At 34.3% G+C, this 26128-nt stretch overlaps 1 protein-coding gene across 10 annotated transcripts in view; it reads right to left on the bottom strand.

Annotated features, from left to right (window-relative positions):
• The window catches only part of EML5 (EMAP like 5), a 159792-nt gene that overhangs the window by 21358 nt on the left and 112306 nt on the right, over nt 1-26128 (bottom strand). For 9 of the 10 annotated variants that reach the window (XM_087448076.1, XM_087448080.1, XM_014784479.2 and 6 more), the window contains 10 exons: nt 22511-22663; nt 21654-21785; nt 19822-19910; nt 18727-18903; nt 16276-16477; nt 15452-15578; nt 9140-9218; nt 7495-7624; nt 5306-5404; nt 1548-1568 (listed from right to left, as the gene is read on the bottom strand). In XM_087448076.1, the coding sequence (XP_087304202.1) occupies nt 1548-1568; nt 5306-5404; nt 7495-7624; nt 9140-9218; nt 15452-15578; nt 16276-16477; nt 18727-18903; nt 19822-19910; nt 21654-21785; nt 22511-22663 (1209 nt within the window). The remainder of the gene's footprint in view (nt 1-1547; nt 1569-5305; nt 5405-7494; nt 7625-9139; nt 9219-15451; nt 15579-16275; nt 16478-18726; nt 18904-19821; nt 19911-21653; nt 21786-22510; nt 22664-26128) is intronic. The other variant, XM_087448079.1, reaches the window with a different exon arrangement.

The raw sequence follows: 26128 nt of genomic DNA, 5'->3' as shown, positions 1-26128 counted from the left end.
TCTTCTTTTAGCACAGCTATAGTATCATTGCACAATAAACATGTTTTACCGTCTAATTTGATAACACTATAATCCATACTTCACTGTGCCTTAAAAGTGTGACAGTCAAAGCCCACTTTCTTTTTTCCCCTTGTTTTGACATGATAGATACATACTGGTTAAAAAATAAAAAGTCTTGTAGTACAGAGATAAACATAGCACTCAAAATCTGTCAGGTTATAACTGCATCACTGCAATTTGTAGTGTGCCAAGCAGCAGGGCAAAGCAATGACAGTGTCATATACAGTCTCTGTTACAACTACTCAACTCTGCTATTGTAGCACAAAAGCCGCCATAGACAATATGTAACTGAATGAGCATGGCTGTGTCCAATAAAACTTTCTCTATAGATAGTGAAATTTGAATTTCATATAATTTTCATGTTTTGTGAAATTTTATTCTTCTTTTGATGTTTTCCAGCTATTTAAATTAATAAAAACTATACTTAGCTCATGGGCTATATAAAAACAGACAGCAGGCCAGATTTAGCCCAAGGGCTATAGTTTGCCAACCCCTGCTTTTGAGTGTAACCAAGACAGCAAGGACCTTGCTTGTGCTGAATACATTTGTAGGTGAATAGCCAAATCACAAAGTCATGCTTTTTACCCTGGAGGAGGGGAGGGAAATAGATACAAATCACGGGGAAATGTTTTCTTATCAAACTGCCAATTCGTACTATATTATGCAAACTGAAAATCGAGTTGAAAAAGCATAGTTATTATAACATCTAAAAACAATGAACATGCATTGTTCATCTAATAGCTTTTTAAATTCACAAAGTCATGGTCAGAATAATAATAAAAAGTCATTTTTAAATCTTTAAATAATCTGTTGATCTAATATGTGCAATAATTGGGATGGTATATAAAAATAATGAAAAAATTTTTAGGCAATAAAATTTATTGATTCATATTTAAGATTAAGTTTTAATCCCACCTCCATTCTTACAAACTATATGACATTGGTAAGTTAATACCCACCATGAAGAATTCTTGTAATGACTAAATAGGTAACACATGTAAAGTGCTTACAAAAGTGCTAGGCACACTAAAAAGGTAAAAAAATATTAGTTTCTTAAAAAAACTATTATTACTATAGCAGATTGGGCTCAAGCATGACATTAAAATGATGTGTTTATTCTTCATTTAAAAAAAATCTAAGGGGCTGGCCCAGTGGCGTAGCACTCGAGTTCGCTCGCTCCGCTTAGGCAGCTCAGGGTTCGCAGGTCTGGATCCCGGGCGCAGACTGATGCACTGCTTGTCAAGCCATGCTGTGGCGGCGTCCCGTATAAAGTAGAGGAAGATGGGCACGGATGTTAGCTCAGAGCCAATCTTCCTCAAAAAAAAAAGAGGAGGATTGGCATCAGACGTTAGCTCAGGGCTAATCTCTTCCTCACAAAAAAAGAAAAAAAATCTAAAATAGGTTCAAATATCTTATTACTCTATAAAAATTTGGGCTATCATTACTAAACAATATAACTAAAACATAAAATGATTAATTTTCTTTACCTGACATGTCTGCTGAGTCACCTATAATGGAAAAGTAGCAGAAAAATAATTATCCATAAATAACATAAATATTAAAAGTAAAAACTCAATTATCACAAAATAATAATTTTAAAATAATTTATATAATAAAGTATCATATATAAAATTTATTTTATTACATGAAATTGAGTAAACCGTTTTTAAGTGAAGCCACTAATTCCAATTAGACATACATATTAACATTCTATGAATATGACATTTCAATCTTTGGATCAATACTTCATTTTCTTTGTATTTAATGAGCTACATGAAATTTTAATTATAACAACTTTTAAAATAATATTGATATGGTTTAAATTGACATGACCCTTACTTTGGTTACCAAGCAAACTGTTAATAGACCTTTTGGAGTTTTAATGCGTCTCCACTTGCAGGAAAGAATTAGATCTAAACCTTCTGAGAGAAATGATGGCAAAAGTTATCATATAACTCAAGAAAGACAAAGTTCTTAATTCAGGCCACAAATTAATCCCTTTCTTAATTTTTTTTTAACTAAACATTTTCTGTATGAGTAAAAGATTGCCAAGAAGAAAACATGAAAGCCTATGCAAATTATATTTGTGATGAAAATAGCTATTAGCCAAAATTTTACCAGTCTTTAGCAAGAAAGAAAGGAGTAAACATTTAGGGATCCTTTCAAGAAAGATGATTATTCTTTGCTTTGGTAGAGCCTTATAGCCCTAGGAAATAATGATTTCAAGGATATATTGATAACGTAGGCCCATAGTGTCCTGAGCGGGAATATGAGAGAAAAGAGAATAAATTACTTGATTCTGCTGACCAGACCACTCAGGAAATACCACTTTTAGTTCAGAACATGCTCTGATAACAACCAAATGGTGAGAGGACTTGAAACTATGCCACATGAAGAATGGTTGAAAGACTGAGGGTTTGTGGTTTGAAGACCAGGCTTGTCCCTGAATATCTGCAGGGCCTGGGACAAGAGTACAAATAAAGACCTAAACATCAGAGGCCTAAATACTTTAAAGTTATCAATCAAGATAAGATCATTAAATGAAATATGTTCTATCCTCCTATTTTGACAAGTACATCCCTATAATGACCTGGAAGGCCTGGTTCAAATTTAGAGCTCTTAGAGTTTTGGGCAGCATGAGATAGCCTTATCCCACTCCCAGCTTTATCCCACACCACAAGGAGCCATGGAAGCTCACATGGGCACATCAAAACTCCATTATCACCATTCCAATGAACAGCTGCTCCTTGGGTATTCCTCAAGAGTGCTCACATTGGTTGTTCAATCTACCATTAGGAGCATGGACTCAGAGAAGGGTCTCAAGCAGGCCCAGAAGTAGGTTTAGGACTATTTGATAGAGAATTCTAGGATTTCAGTTATCCAAACCATGGTCCAGTGGGAGGCAGGTTCCCCCATGGAAAGCAATCCCATTGCTCTCAAGTACTCTTTGTCCCATGGAATGTAGTTGCAGGATGTCCGAAGTGGGCCTTCTAAAAGGGAAGTAGTAGATTAGACTCGGGGAGAATATGACAGTTCTCTCCAAATACTGGAAGATAATGTTATGGGAATAAGCAACTAGCTGTTCTAGGTGCCCAAAGAATGAAGACCAATGAGTTGCAATTAAAGAGAGGCAGATTTCTGTTTTATATGAAGAAGCACTTTATAACAGAGCTTCCTACGGAGAAGCTAGGCTATTTTGTTAGGCATTAGGTGACAACGAGGTTCAAGTATACGTAGGAGGTCCTTAATCAGAGATGTTATACAGGAGATTCAAACACCTAATGATAAACTGGATAAAATGATATATTTGGCCCTGAGATTCCAAGATTCTAGCCAAGAAAAAATAAAAGTTTGAATGTAACTGGCTAAAATACCACAAAAGCAAATATTTCAATTCCTCTATGATCTACATGATTTTTAACAGAGAAACATAAACATTTTATGCAGTGTTCTGTGCTTGGCAGGTATTAAACAAACTTGGCAGGCAAAGTAACTACTGATTCAATTCTCTTTAGGTTCAGAAGAGAAAAAGTCCCTCATTCTTTGGTCTTCTCTTGAGTTATCTTAACTAGTCATCAGTGAAGAATTTTTGTTATCTCTTTTCTAGAAGGGTACAAGGCATGGGGTACAAACATGATCTAAAATTCACCTCTGCACTGCTGGACTTTGACTTGGAAGGAGAGAGGGGGGAGATAATTAGCCATTCCACATTCCCTATGGTGTTGCCTTGCAAAATAAAAAGAATACATATATCGAATCATTATGTTGTATACCTGAAACTAATATAGTGCTATATGTCAATTATATATCAATAAAAAAAGGAAAGAAGTGGAGAAGAGGGTCAAATTTCATGAAAGCTTAATTTGTGACCACGACACTTCTTAGTCAAAAGAGAAAACTACAGCACTAATATGTTAACCAAAGTTGCTTAGCAGAGAAGGGGAAAGAAAAGGAGAAGGAACAAAGTTGGGAAATGAAAAAACCATACCTTCTAGAATTCTATTCACAGAATGTAAATTCTATTAACATAGAGACTTTGTCTTTTTTTGTAAGCTGCGTGTATTCCCAGCACCTAGAACAATACCTCACACAAGGTAGGTGCTCAATAAATTTGCCGTATAAATAAATTTATTCAAAAATTAACTGAGCAATAACTGTATGCCAAGAGGCACTGAACTTGGTGCTTTTGTGACCACAATGATAACATTGTCTCTCATTCCTCCTGCAGAGTAAAAATAAGACTTCAATTTCAAAAAACTTAGCGCAAAAAGGGGCTAGACCTATGCATTTATATTCAAAGACTAGAGTATTTTGTATATAAAGGGTGAAGTATTGTAGAAAACTTTACAGAAAGGAAGAATACAAGGGTCTTTGTATAATATAAGGGCATAATTGTAGAAATAAGCAACCCAGAGAACAAGTTTCTAACTGATCAATTTAGTACCTGTATGAAAAATGAAGATATTAAAAGGATGAATTCTCTTATTCAAGAAGAAAAAGACACCTGGAAAGCTGGCTTAGCAATTGAGGCTCACTGAGATCCAATAAACCCAATGATTCCAATCATTTCTACAAACTGTCCCAGAGTTGTGAAGGTCTCACTGACCACATCTATTACGTAGTATTCATAGTGATCACTGATTGGTAGATATGTCCTAAATAGACATGCCATCCTCTCATCATTTTGCTTGCCGAGTTATGGTCTTTAAGTTTTTTATAGAGTTAAAAGAAGATAACAAAACAGGTGATTTCAAAACAGTTGGCAAATTAGACCAACACCAAAGAAAAGAAAAAGGCAGAAGGGATTTCCTACCATGGAACAGACTTGGCTCCCTTCTTTCCAGCCTACCCCCTGCTGGAGCAGATGTTCTGCCCCTTCAGTCTAGTTACTTGCTGGCTCCCCTTATTTACCATTTTCTCCTCAAATTCTTCCTTTCTGCTTCATATGCTATGAAATTAAACCTTTTTAGTGATCAGAAATTTCTGCTAAAGGCCTAAATCCAACTATTTCAACCACCATAAAACAGATTATTCTTAATTCTGAACTGTCTGAACCAACTCAGATAACCAAAGTGAAAGTAAGTTACCAAGAAGCAAATAATATGGTAAAACTGGGTGTGTGCTTTATGTACAAATACATTTTGAACAATACATAAATATATTTTATTTTTTTCCCCAGGATGTTGAATTAATTTAAACAAGACAATGACTTAAAATTGTTTCTTTTTAAAATATAGAAACATACCTACTTGGCCAGTTGCCACTATGTTGATAAATTTGGGGTGCTGATTTACAGTGAGGCACAGAATATCATCATTATGTTCCTGATAAAAACTCTGAGTTCCTATAAAAAAAAATTTGAGAATTAAATTTGAAAACTTTAAGGTGTAACCGTCAAATGCACTTATCCTGAACAATAAACTGCTGTTTAACTTCCTTATTTAATACATATTTTTTGAGCACTTAATATGTGCATATCATCATAAGGATGAAAAAAAGGACTCAGAAATCCTTAAAGGGATAGAGCCCCAAATCACATAAACCATGGGTTACAAAGCTGAAGACATCAAGTGCCACAAAAGAGTTCAAGATCAAAATGCTACGGGAATTACGTAGCAGAAAAGATTCTTCTTATCACGGGTAAGTGGCACTCCTGGACTGACATGACAGATTTTGTAAATGTGAAGATGGGTGGGGAGGGGTACTCCAGGTAAAAAGGTACAAAAGCAGGAAAGTATTGGGTATGCATATAAATGGCTCATTTGGCTGAAGTGTAAGGTCATGAAGAAGAAAAGTGAGAAATATGGTTGGAAAGGCAAGTTGGAACTAGAATTACAGAGGATTTCAAATGCTAGTCTATTAAGTTTCATATTTATTCTGTGGTCAGTGGGGAGGTACTAAAGAATTGTGATCAAAGAAGTAATGTGATTCATCTAGTAGTAGTGACAGTGAAGAGACCTTAGCAGACTATGACCATGCAGGAGGTAATAAAGGTGGCCTTGTGCCAGTAAAACAGAGAGGTGGGAAATGAGGTCAGGACGGTAGGCTGGGTCCAGATTACAGAGGGCCATCAGTACTAGGTCCTCCAAAAGCACAAAACAAAACAAATTTAACAATGACATTTAACAAATCTAATATTACTTTAAAACTTGTTCTCAAAGTGAAATGTGCTTCATATTTTCCAAGGCTGACAGTTCAGTTAAAGGAACAAATAAGCAATTATATGTGCTGTTGGCTAAATCAGTAGATCAGCTAATAGATCAAGACTTCTTAGACTATGAACATAGCAATGTATCCCCATACCAGTGAGAGGCCAAATAATCAGAACTGGAGCAAGTATCTAGTCTTCCCTCTGCCCCCTCTCTCTACACCCAATCATTAGAAAGGTGATTAATTACAAATGAGAAAATTAAAAAGAAAATTACAAGTATAAACATGAAACTATATTTACACATGCATTCCTTTCTAGCTTGTCTTATTCTCTCTATTCTCTTTGAAGGATACGTGAAGCCTCAATTAAAGATTTTCTCTCTAAGTGGTATTTTTTAAATGACTAAAATTCTTAAATGGAAAATTGCCACTGATTTCTGTGTGATCTTGGTGAATCCTTTTCTTTAGGAAACCAAAACAGAAAGGTCATATTAATGATTAATACTGACCAGAGGTGGGGGATTATGACTCACATAATCCACTCTTTACCTATTCAGAGTGAAGCTATCGAAAAAGCCAGAAATGTTTGGACTAGATGATCTCTATTTTTACTTCCAATTTTCAGACTTTATGAAGTTTACAATTATATGTAATAAAACAGAATTCAAAATTAAAGTCTGAGTATCACTGGTAGGATTATCACATCATTGGTCATCAAACGATGCTAAGAGAATTTCATTTGCTTTTCAACAATCCAATCAGTTAAATAAACATCAAGAAATACTTTCTCACCTTCTTGAATCAAACAAGGTATCATCAGTAAAGCCACAGGCAAGCAGCTTGCTTACCTAACTTCCTTGGCTTTCCAAGGCCTCAGAAAGAACACCACCCACCTCACTCCCAGCAATCACTCACCCAACAAGCTAAAGTCACTATCTGAGACAACCATCCGAACCATCCATTTTCATGTTAAGGTAACAGGGAAATAGAATCAAGTTACAAATATTTCACTATAAAACATGGTTTTAACATACAGTAAACTGTCACTTCTAATAGAGACCTCTGAGCACTCTGCATTATGAAATCCTTTCTGCTGTGTTATACCCTCTTGAGACTGTAAATTTGGTTACTTGAAATATTACTAGAAAGTTCTACAGTATGAAATATTTATATTCTGGACTCATGCATTTTAATTATTCATAGTTTTAACAAAGAATTTTAAGATGCTACCTAAAAAATTCTAAATTAAAAAAAATTAGGGGACAGAGAATCAGGGTTTCCTACCTGTAGCAACATTGTGCAGAATTCCAACAGACGCAGTGTGATAAATTATATCATCACCATCATTTAAATAGTGAACATTATTCCTACAGTCTCTGCCTCGATAGCCAAAAACAAGCTCCAACACAAGGTCCTATAACAATGATAAAACCATTATACAATTCCTCATGTCTAAATGTTCACCATTATTTTGTTGTATACAGTACTGGTGTCTTCACCAGTCAAAATGGAGCATGCATTTTTGATGTTTTACAAACTTCAAACACAAAATTAAGCTAGATATACTTCTCTACATAACCTGTTTCGGGCAGCTGAAACACACATTCCATACTTTTCTGCATAAAGTTATAAAAATGAAAAGGAAATCACAACCTCTTCTGATTCCAAGAATTTCAGTTCTTAAGATTTCATGTGTTAAACACCAAGATACTACATGTGCCCAAAAGAATATTTTGATTTATATTCATTGTTAGTCAAAACACCTCATCTGCAAACATAACTCAGGATAAATTATGTCCAAGTGATGTACTTGTAAGGATCCAAACAGTGTATCAGTATCAGTGCACAAAACTAAGCACACGGGGGTCAGCCCGGTGGCGCAAGCAGTTAAGTGCACGCGCTCCGCTGCGGTGGCCCGGGGTTCGCTGGTTCGCACCCCCGGCGCGCACCAACGCACCGCTTGTTAGGCTATACTGTGGCGGAGTTCCACATAAAGTAGAGGAAGATGGGCACAGATGTTAGCCCAGGGCCAGTCTTCCTCAGCAAAAAAGAGGAGGATTGGCATTGGATGTTAGCTCAGGGCTGGTCTTCCTCACAAAACAAAACAAAACTAAGCACGCTGTCTCTGATAACTCATGCCCAAGTTCTAGCAGATAATTCTGCTACTGAAAGTGTCCACTTTCATTGACTTTTTGAGGCTTAGTGGGGGAGGGAGCACAACAACCCCTTTCCCACAACTTTACACCCTTTTTTTAAAAAAACTATTTTGTCGAGGTCACACTGGTTTATTAGCATTGTGTAAATTTCAGGTATACATTATTATATTTCAGCTTCTGTATAGACTGTATCGTGTTTACCACCAATAGTCTAGTTTTTGACCTGAATTTAGCATAGTTTGCTTGCTGCTGCTGCTAATGGGATTATGAAATGCCTGGGAGAGCTTTCCTTCTTGCTCAATTATTGTGGAAGATTTCTTTGGTTGGAAGCAGAGCCTTTGTTGAACCTTACAGTGAATACATCGTATGGGGTAAAGTTCCTGATTTGGCATAAGTATTAAATGTTTAATTTACAAATTCAAACCATTAAGTATAAGACACTTTCAAGGTACCCGTGCTTCTATAAGCCATAGATCATTCACACACACTTACATTTAGAAGTTCTCTGAGATATAGTTCAATTCAGGGTATTATTCAAGGAAAACTAAAAGAAAGACTAACTTAAAAAATTTTAAAAAACAGAAGATATCAATCCAAAACTCAGACTTGACAGTTAAGCAATCAATATTTACAACCAAACAAAAAAGATTATTCAATAAGTTTATTTTCATAAAAATAATGACAAGATTTGGGTGCTTTACAAAAAGGGAACTGAATGAACTCTGGGTACATTTTAAAATACAAGTTAACACTGGGAAGTGGATTTTCCTCACCTCTACGGGTCTCTTTTTCTTGCCGACATTATTTGTCTGGAGTTTCTCTGGCTGGGGCGGAGCCCTGCTCACAGGGGGCCTGAAACAGGGAAGTGTGAGTGAGGAAAGACACCCAGTGCTGGGCGCCTGCACTGAGCCTCCCTCACCTGCCCTCCAGAGAGAGATGTCTGACACACCTTCACAAAAATGAACCCAATCTGTGTTCCTCACTAGACCGTGCCCTCTATATCCCGATATCTTCTAAAGCAGGAAGGTGGAAAGAAAATATGAGAAACTTTATTCATTTTACTTTTAATTTCTTTAGTGTATGTTTTACAACGTAAATAATATAATAGCACAAGAACAGATTGCTTATAAAAAATATACAAATGTTAGTTTTACATACTCAGAATCTTCTTGATGGGGTGCATTATCAACAAAGCCTGGATTACTGCTCTAAAGTATATATATCACAGTATCTTGCTCATGGCAGGTACTCAATATATTCTTCTTGAATTGAATTTTGAAAATATTTGTATGAACTTCCTATACTGTTGGCAACATAAATCATGTCTGAGTTCAAATTTGCACTCTTTACCTGCTCCTCTGTGCCCTTTACCTTCTCTTCTTCTTGAAGTCCCTAGTATGCTTACAGCATCACCATCAGTTAGTCAAGCAAGACATTTTACAGTTACAAAGCACTGTAAACCATACAACACTCTGTAAAAGGTAATTACTATTACTATTGCCTCCAACTCCTTCTCTTCCCTTCTTCTCACTATTTACTAAACATTTATCAACTTTACCTATATAGTAGCTCTCAAATCTTGCCCCCTCTTCTCTGTTTCCACTGCTAGTTCAGGATCTATTTACAGTGTCCCATTAGGTGTACAGAGTTCCCATTTTGAATTATTTAAATGTGGAGGCTCTTCCCCAACAGGCTTTAATTTTTTAAAAACACCACGTCATTTAGTTTCGTTTTCACTTAGATTAACTATTATTCAAATGTTTAATAACCTGAACACTGAAATCTAAATCAATCATGTATCAACTCCCTCCCTCCAAATTTTTAAGTTAATATTCAATTTGCAGCAACTAAATCAGGAAATGATAGATTAATTTTCCTATAGAAAAAATTCCATTTATGAATAAGTCCATAAAATTAAAGGCACAACAATACATTTGCATTTTCAAAATGATTTTCAAGTTATACATCTATAAATAGTTAATGAAGTGTTATATCTTGAACATGTAATATAAAAGGAACATTTATTTTCATATGTGATATGAAGCAGTATTAGAAGTATATGACTGATCAGTGACATATAAATTAAATGCACTTACAAGACTATATAAAGAACTCAATTTATTACAAAAATTTTAGTTTCAAATCTTTTTCATATACTTATTTCAACGTCTATAAGTAGTAAAAATAATTGAATTTATAATATTTAACATTTAAAAATATTTCTGCTAGGGTCATTTTAAAGAATGATAGCAGCCTTGGCTTTTCTTCCAAATCAATTTTGTTGAGCCTTATTCAATGCTATCATCTAACAGTTTTAATAAACAGGTAATTTTTATCTATACAATCCTGTATAACAGTTAAGCATGTTTTAATTTTTATAAAGATAATTTATGTAAGATATATTATTGCTTAAAATTATAGAACTTGTAAAATTATACAAGTTAAGTAATTGCTTTACTAAAATTTTATCCACTATGTAGTATGAATCCCATAATTAAGATGCTATTCATTTCAGGGATACTGATTTCAAGGGAGAAAAATGTGGAAAACTGAAGAGAGGTAAAGAACACCAAGTAACACAGCTCATTAATGGTAAATATGAAAGATGATAAAAATACAAAATTAGGCCTCATAAAGCATAGCAAAGAGAAAGGATTACCTGGAACCTCTTTTCAGCAGCAGATAAAAAAGGGAAAAGATTACAACAAAAATTTGAATTTAAAACACTAGTAACATACTTCCTGTAATAAAATATTTTTAAAAGTTTAATGCAGATAAACTATATTGCATATATTAAAGGCCTATTGCTTTTACTTATTACAGGATATAAGAAAAGGCTGAAGTTACTCCATTAATGGCAGGGAAATCAGAAGAAAGAAGGTGAAAAAGAAAAATAAACGAGAATTCAACATGTATGTTGTAAACATTAAAGCTTGCCATTCTTATTTTTCTACAGTGCAATCTGAATTTCAAACAAAATATTTAAGCTTATTTTTGTTTTTAAGACAGGGCAGTAAAATGTTGACAACTAACTTAAAAGGCTGGTAGCATTGGAGCTGCTATTCAGGAAATTGTCTAAGGAGCCTAAGCTCCCCCTACTGTGACCCCAGAGTTGTTTCCCAATCAACCAGTCTAACCAAGTAGGCAGAGTGTCAATCAGGACCATGTTGGATTTGGGGTTTTTCGAGCAAAGGAGGTAACTTATTTTTTTAAAAATTCCCCTAAATAACATAATGACAGAAACAGAATTGGAAGGGATCACAAAAGTCATCTCATCCATCTTCCCACTGAAACCAGGAATCCTCTTTACATGTCTAGAACATCCCTTTATAGCACTGATGACAAGTGGTCATCTGAACTCTGCAGAACACTGCTTGTGACAGGGAGGTCACTTCTACACAAAAGTCGTTCATACCCAAGACAGCAATTCTATCTCCACTTAGTTTTCTTTCTTTCTTTCTTTTTTTTTTTTGAAACAAGTGATTCCCAAAGCAACAAATTATTCTTTACATGAAGTGGACTCTCTACCTTCCTTTATCTTGTGTTTCTTTCTAGACCACTATAAACTGTCAAGGTCTCTTTAAAATGCAGAGACCAGACCTGAATAAGCTACTCCAGACCTGTGGCTAGATCTGAATGTTTTATTTCTGTTAAAACAGTATAAGACTATGTGGGCCTTTTTAGAAGTCACATCACACTCTAGACTCATATCTTTGCACACATCATCCCCTGCTTAAAATAGATAATGGATTCTTGCTGTCTGCCAATAAATTAAGGAGTGCCTAATATTGGAGTTTCTGCACAATCTGGTCTCAAACTACTTTTTTCATTCTTATCTTCCAGCATTTTCCTAATGGCACCTTTTTTACTTCTAAAATAGACTAGCCTTTTCCACACTGTCCTGTTTCAGAAACTGTCTGAAGACATTTTCATCTCACAAAGGTAGATATGAAAGTACCCCAAAGAGTCCTTTCATGCACATATTATTTTATTAAACATACCATCATTGCCCTATGTTAATGTTTTTAAATTAATGTATATATTAAACATGCATTAAATGAAGCTAACAAGTTTACAAACTGAAAAAATTTTCACTGACAAATACGTGTGGTTAAGAGTTTGTTTTTATGCACCTCTGAAGCTTAAGGAAAAACTAAAACTATCTAGAGTACAGGAGTTTGTAAAACGTCATTTGTAAAACCAATGATCATAATGAAGACCCTCATAACCTACATGCTGTATCTATAAATGCAACCCTTTTGTAGGATTTTTCCTATTTTATTTTCTGATTCTTTCCCAACAAATGTAGTTCAATGTTTGATAGGGAAAAAAAATATCAATAGCTTATAGATCAAAACAGAAGAGTAAATTTTTCAGTAAAATATTTTCTTTAATAAAATACTTACCTTACTACCCCCTGCCTTTGAAAGGAGCAAGAGGGAAAAAGTAAGGAAACATATATGAAAATAGATGAGGAATAAAATGTAGCAGTTTCATAAACAGAATAAAGTCAACATGTCAACAGAATTCTAAGGAAATACAAAAATGCCTCAATTTTATGTCACATTGTTTTGAATATTTTTATTCAACAATAATGGAAATTTGATTGACAATTAACTATTTTAAATACGTAACATTTGCTACAAAAATATTTATAGAAAAGGAAAACATAAAATTATTAAAGTCATTTATGAAAAAAGACCTCACAAAACTATCAGCCTAGTACAGTAGTTGTCAAATTTGCCATCAGAAACATTTTCCTTTTAAGTGGATCAGATATTTAACTGTATATAAAGTGTTTTGTTTCATATTTGATGACAATAATATATTTAAAATACGAAAACAATTATTTATACAGACCATTTTATCTCCTCACATATATATTCAAAGTTGGTAAAAAGAAATATCTTTTCATTTTTTATCTCCTTCGATTGTTTCATTTTATGAAAATGAAGACTCCTAACTACGAATCACATTACTACTTCTGCCTCGGCATTTTCAGAAAAATTTAGTATGGTTGAATTGTAAAATAATTTGAGAACAAAATGCAAAATAACTTCAAAAGTAATTTTGAAAAAGTTAGCTGTAAAAAATGCAAGCTAACAGCAAAGATTACAACTATGAGAGTGTTAATAATTCTTTGTGAGTAAAATATTTCCACCTGTCAGAACTTGGGTCACTTAGCAATGAGGGAGAAAATGTAAGTGTTTTACTATGAAAGATGGCTTCAGATTAAAATTAGGTCACTTTTTATGACATCAAATTTATCTGATAAATGACATTTTTCTTTAAAAAAATAACAAATGAAAAAAGATTTATGAAAATGTCTAGACTTCCTTCTTCCCTATAGTACACTCTTCAGTTTTCATTACCTGTGAGATATAATTTTCTTTAAGTAATATTAAGCACTATATTGCAAATATTCTATTAGAAACATCTACATTTTCATATTTAAATGTATTACTCTAATTAATAAATATATAGGTAATATTCATTACTTGGTGAATATCTAACTTCAGAAAGTGTTTCTGTATTAACCAGGGTATCTCCTCAGGTTACTCTGTATGTCATTCCAAGAGAGGGATGTCACTGGTGAAGATCTACTATTTAAATTCTTTATATACATAATTACATTTAAATCCTGAAAAACTCCATAAATTAGGGATTATCATGCTCATTTTACCTCCAAGAAAACTGAGGCTCAGAGAGAATGGATAGTTTTTCAAGGTTACACAACTGGTAAATGATAAAAATGAATATTGTAACCCATTTGTCTGAATCCAGAAACCATGCCCTTTGCATTCTATGACACTGCCTCCTACCAAGTTGCTTCAATCTTGAATCCTGTACAAGTATTTAGATTATGGTATGGTTAGCTTTCCTAAAACTTACCTTTAATTTAATACTTTGCCTCTTTATATGTGATAACAAAACTGATTATCACTCTCTATCGCTTTCTGTAAGGTGACCTCCCATTGCTATTATCTGAGGTGTAACCTCAGCAAACAGGGCACCTGGAAGAAGAGCTGTGGAGGTATCGTGACCTCAAGATTCCACCTACAACTTCCCTGGGAACTCTGGGGTAGTCAGTTCAACAGCATCTCTAGGTCTCCCCTTCTCCACCACTAACACGCATCTCACCCTTCCAGCGTCATCCTTTCCCCTGAATACTAAACCCAGAGGTGCAAACTCAAAGCCCTCTACCAATGCTTTCTTGTGATACCATTTCTATCTAGGTGAGCTCCAGTGGTCTTCAGCACTACTTGAATTTTCCACAAATTCTGTTCAGTGTGAATGAATTCCCTTTCTTTTTTAACTTTTCCCTCAACTCCTCTTACTAACTTCTCATTATAAAGTTTTCCTCCTCACAGCTTCCTACAGAAGAGGTCACTGCTGTTTTCACCTCCCACTCCCTCTTTGTTCCTCACTGCTGTTGCTAGATAATTTTTTATCATTTCTTAAAACCTCTTCACTTCTGAAATCCATGCCATTCACTGATCCATATGCCTCTTTATTGTCTTCTATCTTCCCTAATGATTTTAAAAGCATTTCTCTCTTGATCTGTCACTTAGCTCAGAGACTTTATTAAAAAGTTATCTTTCCTCAAAATTGCTGTGAACATGTCCTTATTTTTGATTTACTGATTCTAGACAAAGACCAATAATTTCTATTAGAGACAAGCTACACTTCAACTTGACTTTTTAGAAAAATTTTGAAATAATGATTTTCTATCCTTGATTAAAGGCACATGGATAGAAAGGCTTTCTCAAAATTTAATCGTATTTCTGCTCATGTGCTTCCTAAAAGTACTTGGTATTGGATTCATATATTTATAAAAGTTAGCAAGTAAGATTCCTTTAATCATATAGACTTTATACATAGGATCATTCTCTAAACTGCTTGTAAAAGACAGTGTCACCACCAAAAAGCATTTAAGGACAAACATGTTTTCTATGGGGTGCTGGGAATTGCACAATGCAAGAGTACCACTCTTACTTAGTTTTTGCAAAAATTCATTCAGTTAAACAATAAATTCAATTTTTAATACCAATATCTTTTTCTTCTTCTAGTTTTAAACTTGTTACCTCTCATCAATTGAGGGTTCTTTTTGTTGCAAATGAGGCTTGATTCCAAACATTGGACGGATATTTGTTGATAAGGCTCTGATGGTGTAACTGACTTCATTCTCCCTTGTAACATCACTGTCATAGCCTACCATCAAAATATAAGAATTATTCTCTAAGTAATAACTGAAGAGACCAATTATTATCTTATAATTTGAATAGAAGCATGTTCAACAATATGAAATGTTAAATAAATTGTGTACAGCCAAATTATGAAGTAATATACAACCAGTAAAAAAGACGTAGAAGAATATTTAATGATGTGTAACAACGTTTTCAAAGTATTACTAAGTGATAATAGCAGGCTACAAAAAATAAGTCAATATGATACCATTTTTGTTAAAAAATTATGTACATAAATGTACATACCCTTATTGATATCATGTTAACAAAATGTTAACAGAGGTTATCTCTGAGTGGTCATATTATGGATGCTATGTTTATTTTCTACTGCAAAATTTATCTTCTATGAGCTGGTATTACTGGTATTAGGATAAAGTCAAAATTATTTTAAAATATGAGGTTAGATACTATAAAATTTATTTTAACAGTACTTATTTAAAGTATGATTATCTTACATTTGTAGATGAAGAATATCTAAGTCATCAATACATGCCAGCCTGTTATTCTTGAGTCACAAATCTAATTTTTGTGTTAAATAAACCAAAAAGACTAAACTGCAATTATCCAAACACTATCACTTGTTTTAACTTCTGCAGTTTAAATCAGTTGTGCTAAATTTTTTGTATGTTTTTGTTAAAATAAAATATTTTAAAATGACATACCCCCATCTTCTTCAGAATCTATATCAGATTCTTCACTATCATAAGGCCTTTTTTCTCGATAGCCCTCCATTTCATTTGTCCAAACCATTAAAGACATATCTGCACCTCCTAAGGTAACCAACATGCTGTCATCATAAGTCCAGCGAACATTTGTGACATGTGCACTATGGGCCACATACCTCTTAAACTTTCCAAATTTTCCCTAAAGATAAAAAAAATTCAAACCATCTTGCTGAGAAACTTCATTACTTGAAAACTTTGTTATAGTTTTGAATTTATTTCTTACTATACGATTAGAAATTAATCACTACAAATGCAATTTGTGAGAAAATACTGAAAGTCACTAGAATAAAAAATAATTCCCCAACCTGGTGAGAATCGAATAAAATTAGCAGTTTCACACATTGCTAGTACCATGGACATAACTTTTTTTGGAAATCAACTTGGTGTTCTTCATTAAAAGCACAAAACTGTTGTGACATTTGACTCACCAATTCCCCTTCTAGAGATCTATGCTAAAAAAATGCTATGTGTGCAAAAAATATTTACCACAGTATCTACTTACAGCAGTGAAGATATTTAAATACTTTAAATGTTCAATAAAGTAATAGTTAATTACAGTGTATATGTATGGAATAGTACATATCTCTTACAAAAAATGGCTATGCAGACTTATTATTGCTGGAAATAGACACAATAACTTAGAAAATCAGAATATAAATACCTATGTACAGCATGGCCATATTAACAAAAGTAATTATCAATCATTTTGGTATATACCCATGATAATATCTTTTATTTTAATTCATTAGTGTTTTTGTTTATAAGCGGTACACATAGGAATGTATTTTTCTTTTAAATATCAAGAAAAATCCAAGTTATAGATACTGGCAACTTTTAAATCTAGAATACTAGCATTATCAAGTTATATAAGTAAATTTCAGATCAATGTATCATAAGCAGATTTTAGATGGACATCTTTTCAAGAGTGTTAAAATGAGAAATGTCTTAAATATATAAAACATAGTGATAGCTAAATCAGTGAATTCTCTGAGAATGAAGACTCTTTCAATAAAAGTCAGCTGAAATAGGAGGGGGATCTGTCAACAAAATACCGCAAGAAAGTAGTTTCCCTAAGACTTTGTGGTTCTTAACTACAGTGAGGTGAAGAAGGAATCTGTAGCTCAATATCCTAGAACTTATTCTTAGGGCATCTATATCATCTAGAATGCTAGAAGTGAAGTTTCTGACCAATAAATGTTTTATTGGAACACATTGTTATCAACTAAAGTTCTCCCACTTAAGTCTACCTAAAACAGAGATCTGTGGAATATTTTCTTGGGCACCTGAGTTCTCTATATGAATTTTTAAACTTGTGCTTTCATTTCAATGCTGATCTTACAATATGAATATGAGCAGGTACTTGAGACCATCATGAACTGAATATCATAATATGATTTCAATGCCCTATTTAAAATTTATGTTTATGTTCATGTTGGTGCTAGATTATAATACATATCTGAATTTGTGACAATTAGGAAATAAATGTAGGGGCCGGCCCCGTGGCATAGCAGTTAAGTGCGCGCGCTCCGCTGCTGGCGGCCCAGGTTCGGATCCTGGGCATGCACCGATGCACCGCTTGTCAGGCCATGCTGTGGCGGCGTCCATATAAAAGTGGAGGAAGGTGGGCACAGATGTTAGCCCAGGGCCAGTCTTCCTCAGCAAAAAAGAGGAGGATTGGCATGGATGTTAGCTCAGGGCTGAACTTCCTCACAAAAAAAAAAAGAAAGAAAGAAAGAAATGCATCTGGACTTGATACATGAATTTCATTTTTGTGCTAAGTGAAAGCCTGATGTTTCCCAGTAGTTTGAACAGAGGAAAGCAATAAGAGAATTGAGTAATCACACAGTGGCACAGACATGTAGTACTCCAAAGAATCTGTACAGTTTGGTTTTAGCAAAATAACATCATTCATCACGTTAAATCAATGTTGTTTATTTTAATTTTATAGGTGTTGTATTTCTAGTATTTTGTATTTAATTGGTTAAAACATTTTAAACATTTAAAGCCATAAATATAAAGTTCATATTTATTGTTAATGGTATATATTTAATCAGAAGAATACTAAAATTATTTAAGTTAATATTAGGGATAAAAGGCATGTTTCCTCGAAAAGGGATTATTTACATTACTCAATATTGAGAAACTGTACAATATAATATATAATTTAAGGCATGGGATCATAAATTATAATTCTTCTAGGTAAAAGCTATAAATATAATGTCAAGAATAGGAAATATAATTCTGAATCTTTCATATTACATTACATACGGATTTACATTACAACAATGAAATGCTAGGAAAGGGAATTACCCTAACCATTTTTATAATTATGATCATTAGAAAAAAAAAAAACTATGATCATTAGGAGAGTTAAAGAAAAACACATACTTTAGCAGGATATCTAAATAACTTCACAAATCCCAAATCATCCCCAGTAGCTAGGATCATTTTGTCACTGGTGAGGCAAGAAGCAGTTACATCTGTGACTTCTCCAATTACTGGCCAAATTCCCTCACAGCATAAACCAAGCACACTTGTCCATGATGCCCAACCAATTTTTTCTACCTAAAAAGGAAAAAAAATGCTGAAGTTTGTAATATCTAAACCTAAAAACTTAACAACCAAATCTGAATATTTTTCTTCACAATTATATGTGCCACAAATAAAATTAAAAATTTAATAAAAACAGTCATTAGTTGTCTTGGTTTTGTAGCTTCCCAAATCCACTAGTTCCTGCAGAAAAATTGTAACATAACATTATTCAAGATGTACTTATCATGATACTTATGATAAGTATACTTATGATAAGTATATAATATACTTATCATATATCCACTGAGTGTTCTAGATGCTGAGCATACAGTGATAAGAAGTAAGACCATTTCCTCTCTTAGAATAATCAAGAAACTTATTTTTATACTTCATGTCTAAATTTCTACTAATACATTATAAGCACATTTTCCAATTAATTGTTACTGGAAGTTAAGTACTTTTATTTACAGTCCCTTTCTTATTAAGCCACTTTCATGTTAAATTTGCTAAGCCTCTCCTCCTCAGCCACGTCAAAAATTTTTGCTAATATAGTCAGACACAAAACTGAACACGTTTTTTTCTTTTCTATTTTTCTTTAAACAAGAATTTGCCAACAAGCATTTCTGGCTTATGATTTCCAAAAGACTTGGCAGACATGCAGTACTCCAATCTTAGATGTCAAGTCTTTTATTTGCTGCTGCATGCTCCTTTAAGGAAAGTATTAGAGCATAGCTAGACATACAAGCAATTTATTCCTTTTCTCAATACAGCAGCTCTTCCTTTACTCATCTAGGTAGTCTGACCCAATAAAATAACTCACAAAGAGAATATCAATAATTCAAATAATCTGAGAACAGGCTTCATGTGTAACCGAATGACGGAAGGTAGGCATCAGTTTTCTAACCACTCTTAGTCATATCAACAACATTACAGGCACTACTATCTTCTTACCTCCACACTGGGGATGGTCTGTTTTTTCCCTCTGGGAGCCTCAAAGAATAACTGTTCTTTAGCACCAGTGTTGACCTGTAAAAGCTTTCCTTAAAAAAAAAAAAAAAATATACACATATATAATCTTATATTTATAATTTTATAATCTTAAAATAGAGACCACTCAAAGCATAACATGAAAACTTGACATTACAAAGAAAGCAATTAATAAAATTAAATTTTACTCTCTAAAAATATAAACTTTATATGTTAAAAGAATACAAGTAGTTAATAAAAATTACAAAAAGTCTATGATAACAAATAACTCAGAAACACAAATGAAAAAGAGAGATGTCATTTTTCACCTAACTGTGTCAACAATTTAAAAAGATTTAATAAATCCAGTGGCTGCCATGGGTATGAACCCTGATGTTGTACACGTAACCTGATACAATTATTCTGGAAGGAAGTTTGGCATTTGAATAGTTTTCAAATGCAAAATGTATACATATACATACATATACAAAATATAAATACATATACAGTTACTTTTATGGGAAAAATTAAGCTTAAACATAAAAACCATTTTCCTCTGCAGTCAACATATATTAAGAGCATTTGAGCAACTAGAAGGATGTGCAACTATGACATACAACTATCTACTGGGGCTTTGGGGAAAAAAGGAGGAGGACTGGCAATAGATGTTAGCTCAGAGCCGGTCTTCCTCAGCAAAAAGAGGAGGATTAGCATGGATGTTAGCTCAGGGCTGATCTTCCTCACCAAAAAAAAAAAAAAAAAAAAAAAAAGAGCATTTGATTTTCTTAATCTCCATATAATTAATTAAATTCATAAATGGTTTAATTTTTGTGTATGCCTACACATACAAACTATTTCTGTTGTTATGCATATTAAAAAAATCCTAAAAACAAATTTTGGAACATTTTTTAAAAAGTATTCTAACTGTATTTGGAAAAATGTTAACTTACAATACTAGATTTATATAGATGAATATGTGAAACAAAAATCCTTAAAAATGGAGCATTTAAAATATTTATTATTTATCAAAATTTATTAAACACTGCCATATGCCATGCATTCTGCTAAAAAACAGATACTCAGGGGCCGGCCTGGCACCGTAGCGGTTAAGTGCATGTGCTCTGTTGCGGTGGTCCCGGGTTCGGAACCCCAGGCGCGCACCAACACACTGCTTGTCAAGCCATGCTGTGGCTGTGCCCCATGTAAAGTGGAGGAAGATGGGAACAGATGTTAGCCCAGGGCCAGTCTTCCTCAGCAAAAAGAGGAGGATTGGCGACAGATGTTAGCTCAGGGCTAATCTTCCTCACACACCCTCACAAAAAACCCCACAAAGATACTCATTAAATTCCGTGTGTTATACAGTTATGACTACTTTTATCAAACGATGGGGAAATTACTATAAAATCCTCATTAATATACTTATTTTCCAAATTTTCAGTTACTATTTATGTCAAGCTTATCTGATAAAAGCAGAACAAATGATTAAAAAATTTTTTGGATATAATATTTAAATTACTTTATAAATTAAAGAATTTACCACTTACTGTACTATCATTTGAATTACACTAGGAGAAATATTGAAAAGTCTAAGTCACTTACTGTACTATCATTTGAATTATACTAGGAGAAGTATTGAAAAGTCTAAATTCATAGCATTCATCTTCAGATGTGAAGTAAAACAGTGGAAAATAATTCTGAGAATATTTGTTTTTCACAACACTTTTGAACCCATCTGTTGAATCATTTTTTTTTCTCTAAAATAGCTATACTAAGTCAAATGAAACTTCTATCAAATAGTAAGTTATTTAAATTCTTACCTCTAATATCCCAGTCAATATGGGTTATGTAACTGGTAGCGCCTTTGCATATTCCTACTCGTTTACTACTCATTACATTGTATATATCTACAAAGCTGTCATGGGATGCTACAGCGAGATACTTCCCAGAACCTATAGTAGAAACATATTTGCTTGATATTTTCTACATTTAGAAATATTTTTTACACTCTACAACTAGAGTTAATTTTCTTAATATTTTTGGGAGGAACTCTTAGGTGTTTCATAAGTTACATTATAATAAGACACGTGTCAAATGACAAACGGCAACATATTTTTCAAGCATATGATTAACAAAACGAACTAAGTTTTTTTAGTGTAGTGAAGTAGTACAGTGGAAAGCAAATGTCAAAAATTATACACAATGTAATTTTGACACACTTTGCATTTAACCAAAAAAACCTTTCTAAATTTAGAAAATATGGAAGTAAACTAGCATAAGTAAATTTTGCTATAACTTTAGTAATTCCTCCATTGCAGGAGGTTTGTCATAGGCAATGAATACATGGAAGCTGATGAAGCAAAATTAATGTAATTTCAAAAGTATTAAGAATATAATGAAGACAGTCATCCAACCTCTTTTACATTACAAATGAGGAAACAAGCTCAGAGAAGTGCACTGGCCCAAGTCACACAGAAAATTTAGACAGAATTGGCACTAAGCCAGATATTTTGCCACTGATATAATACAGGGCTTTTACTTCTCACCATACTGTCTCTTCTAGTCAAAAAAGTAAAATTCTGAGATAAAGTAATCATTAATAAAAATTACACATTGATATATTTACTCATTGCCAGATGCAAGTAAATAATCAAATATGATTTCAATGGAATCTTACCTGGTGAAAATCGAATATCTGAAATAATATCTTTTCTGTGGTGAAAAGATACAAGATCCTCTAGAGTATCTGCATTTGCCATTAAGAAACTTCCATCATTGAGACCTACAGCTAAAGCTTTACCATCAGGAGAAAAACAGCAACATCTTCCACCTAAAATAGAAAGAGCATATATCAGGTGATTTTCTTATATTTAAAAAAAAAAGTTATGTGCTTAAAGAACCTTTAATTTCAAATAGGATTCCTGTATTTATCATGGCCTTGAATCAATATTAAAAAGGAGTCAAGGGGTCCAGATAATACAGTTTTCTATTGAAATCAGCGGTACGGAACTCTAAGCAATAATTAATACAAATCATTCCCTGTTCTGAAAGTAACAAAAGTACTGATATTTACCTTAAAAGAAGTTGATGAAAAAGAATGAAAGATATTAACTGACATAAAAAGCCAATGACACATGTGAAAAATTTTTTCGGGGGGAGGGGGTTGCTACTTTTTTAGTTTCTATCCAACAAATCAGAAATTTAAGAAAAAAGGCCATCTTTACAAAAATGCTTTCAAATTTTAAAAAATCTGACAGGTAATTTTTAGTTTAAGGTAAAAAGATCTACCTATATATGTTTCAAAACTACACATGAAGAAATAATGACGTTAATATTATTAATTTTAAAAAATAAGGGTTAATGTTGCATAGGCAAACACAAAATATGGGCTTACTCTGACAGCAAGGGATGCAGCAGGCATTTTCAAAAACCCTAAGGCTTTCGGTGTCTCTCATAAAATTTAGAGAGGGAAGATGGGATACAGCTGTTACAGAATGAAAAATCACAGAATGAACTGAGAACAAGTAGTCATTTAATTACGAAGCATACACGGGTAATGAAGAAATCTAGGATATGATTTCTGAGATTTAAGAGTCAAGAGATGATGATGACCTGGAGCAGAGTGGCAGCAGTGAAGGTGATGAGAAATGGTAGGATTTGAATATATTTTGAAGACAGAGCTGGCAGGACTTTGATGAACTGCGAGTGGAGTAAGGGAAAAAGATAAAAGTCAAGGCTATGCTTTTGTTTGAATAGTGATGCCATTTACTGAATTGGTACAAGTGTTTAGTTTTGTACCCATTAAGGGTACATTAAGGATGCCTATGAGAATTTCAAGTGAAGACATCAAGGAGCCAGTTTGATATATTAATACTTCTCTGGAGCTCAAGGGAAAATAGGCTAGAGATATAAATATGGGAGGTAGTAGCCAAGAAACTGGTTAAGAGCTTGTTATTAATTTATTGCCTCTCACCTCCAAATCCACCCCTCTTTTTCCTGCTGTGTGATACTGGAGCCAACCCTGTTAGACATTTTTCCTTTGCCAGCTGACTTGATTTTGACCAGAAGGGGGTGCTTGAAGGCCCAAGCAAGGTCAAAACAGAAGGAAGGGACTTTTCTTCCTTCTGGTGTGCTGGAGCCAGGGATCAATGAAGGGGTACAGGTGGGGTTAGGGAGGGGATGGGGGAGTTTCTCAGCCACCACAGCAGAGGATTTCCTAGATCAGCGCTCTGGCAAGTTCTTTTCCACTGGCAGGTTGTGTGTTCCTGTGGCACCCACACCCTCTCCAAGAGATCTGAATCTCAGCCTTGGGGAAGAGGGGAAGGGTCCATCCTTTAAGTCTACTCCTTGTTCACTGGCCATTAGCCCTATGGCTGGTAGCTGCTTCTGCAGTTGCTACTTCTATAACCCTTAGAATCCTCTTTTACTCCTTTTAGTAGTTAATCATCTTTTACAAGTTAACACTCCATATTAAATTTTCCCTGTTCAAATTACTGGGGTGGTTTCTGGCTCTTGACTGATACAGAATCGGTACTAAAGTGGTCACAGGAGACAGACCATTAAAGATAGGACTTTTGGAATTGGTTTAGTCATGCCTTTGGGCTTGAGCACAGTGCTGAGCCCTTGCCAGTGGGAAATGAGATGCTAGTAATGCAAGGTATGCACTGGCATGACAATTAATCAAGTTATCTCCTGTGGTTGATTGTGATGAAGTAAATATAAGTGCCCTAGGAGTCCAAGAGGCTGCTGCCCCTGACCATTACAAAAATGATGATGACACAAAGACTGCGTTGTGCACTAGATTCCACTGAGTGCATGGAGCATTTACAGAAAGAAGTAATAAGCTCAGGTCCTTAAACTCTCAGCACGAGTCATGGTCTGAGTAGAGAGGGCTTCTGTGGCAAACCTAAAAGAATCTGTGACAGGGCTGATATTGCTGAAAATTAAACACAAAATTTAATTGAGTAGGTTGTAAATTTATAATATCAATTGAATTCATAGCCTCACCAAGTTTCTTACGTGAAAGTTAGGGCATTGATTGAGAAGGAAGAGATCTTTGAAACTTGGAATGGGAACATCTGGTTGGACTCAGACAAAACTGAGAATCTTAAACTTCCATGTTATTCTGAGTCTCACTGGCCAGTGCAAATAACTTGCTCCCCTGTGTCTGAGAAGACTGACATTCTGGGGCAGATGCCTTGCAAGGGGATGTTTAACCTTCTGAAGAACCATCACAACTACTCCTCTGCTGTCACTAGACCCCTAATTTGGATCAAATCTCAACATGCTCTAGGGAAAACTTGCTCTAGGGCAAAAAGTTGACAAATTTTTTCTTAAAGGATCCAATAGTAAATATTTTCAGCTTTGCAGGCCATATTATCTGTCTCAACTAATGAACTCGGCTACTATAATGCAAAAGCTGACCTAGACAATACAAAGATGAATGAGCATGACTGTGTTCTAATAAAATTTTATTACAATACCAGGAGGTGGGCTGGATTTGATCCGTGGGCTGACCTCTGATGTAGAGAAAGGAATCCAAAAGTTTAGGAAGGTAAGAATATTGAAGCAGATTTTTCATATGCAACCTGCACACCCACTCACTCCCAAAAAGTCTAGAAAGTAGTCCCTTCACAAAAGCACCGAGAAATAACGTTAATTAAGGGCAGCATCTGCATCCTTGAAAAGCTCTCTGACTGTCCTCCTTTGTAGGTCAGGAATGGGAGATGTTGCCATTAATATGGGCTCCTTGATGTAGCATCACTTAACCAGCAAAGACAAGGTAGATTCTTTTACCAAAAAGGGAAGCAAGGCTGTACTGATAATCAGAACATTTTGGCCTATGAAGATTTCTGTTGGTGGCTAACTAATCATGATATCTCCAGGAATAAAACAGATGAATAGACTACTAGATTAGTGTTTGATCTATATAATAGAAAAGACTCCAGACCTGGTGGCTAAAAAACCTGACTTAAATCACCACAACAGAGAGTCACAGATTCTCAGCCAGTTTTCAGACCTAAGCCACTTCATACACTCAGAGGCCCTTGACTGAAGGGAAAGCCAGGTCCCATTGAGGAAGCACTCTGTAGCACTGCCACAAGTATATAATGTAAATCTTCCTCCACAGATTTGTGGCCATTTACTAGGGATGACTGTGACTGAGAAAAGGAAACATCCAAACTTTCAGGAATTACCAGACATGGGCTCTGAACTGACACTAATTCTTGAGAACACAAAATGCTTCTGTTGTACACCAGTAAAGGTGGGGCCTTATGGTGATCATATGATAGAT

Source organism: Ceratotherium simum, chromosome 24 (assembly GCF_057802395.1).
Source record: "Ceratotherium simum simum isolate JZ-2026a chromosome 24, ASM5780239v1, whole genome shotgun sequence".
In the NCBI taxonomy this organism is placed as follows: Eukaryota; Metazoa; Chordata; class Mammalia; order Perissodactyla; family Rhinocerotidae; genus Ceratotherium; species Ceratotherium simum.
Note: the sequence above shows the minus strand (reverse complement) of the source record. Positions and strands in the feature narration are given on the sequence as shown.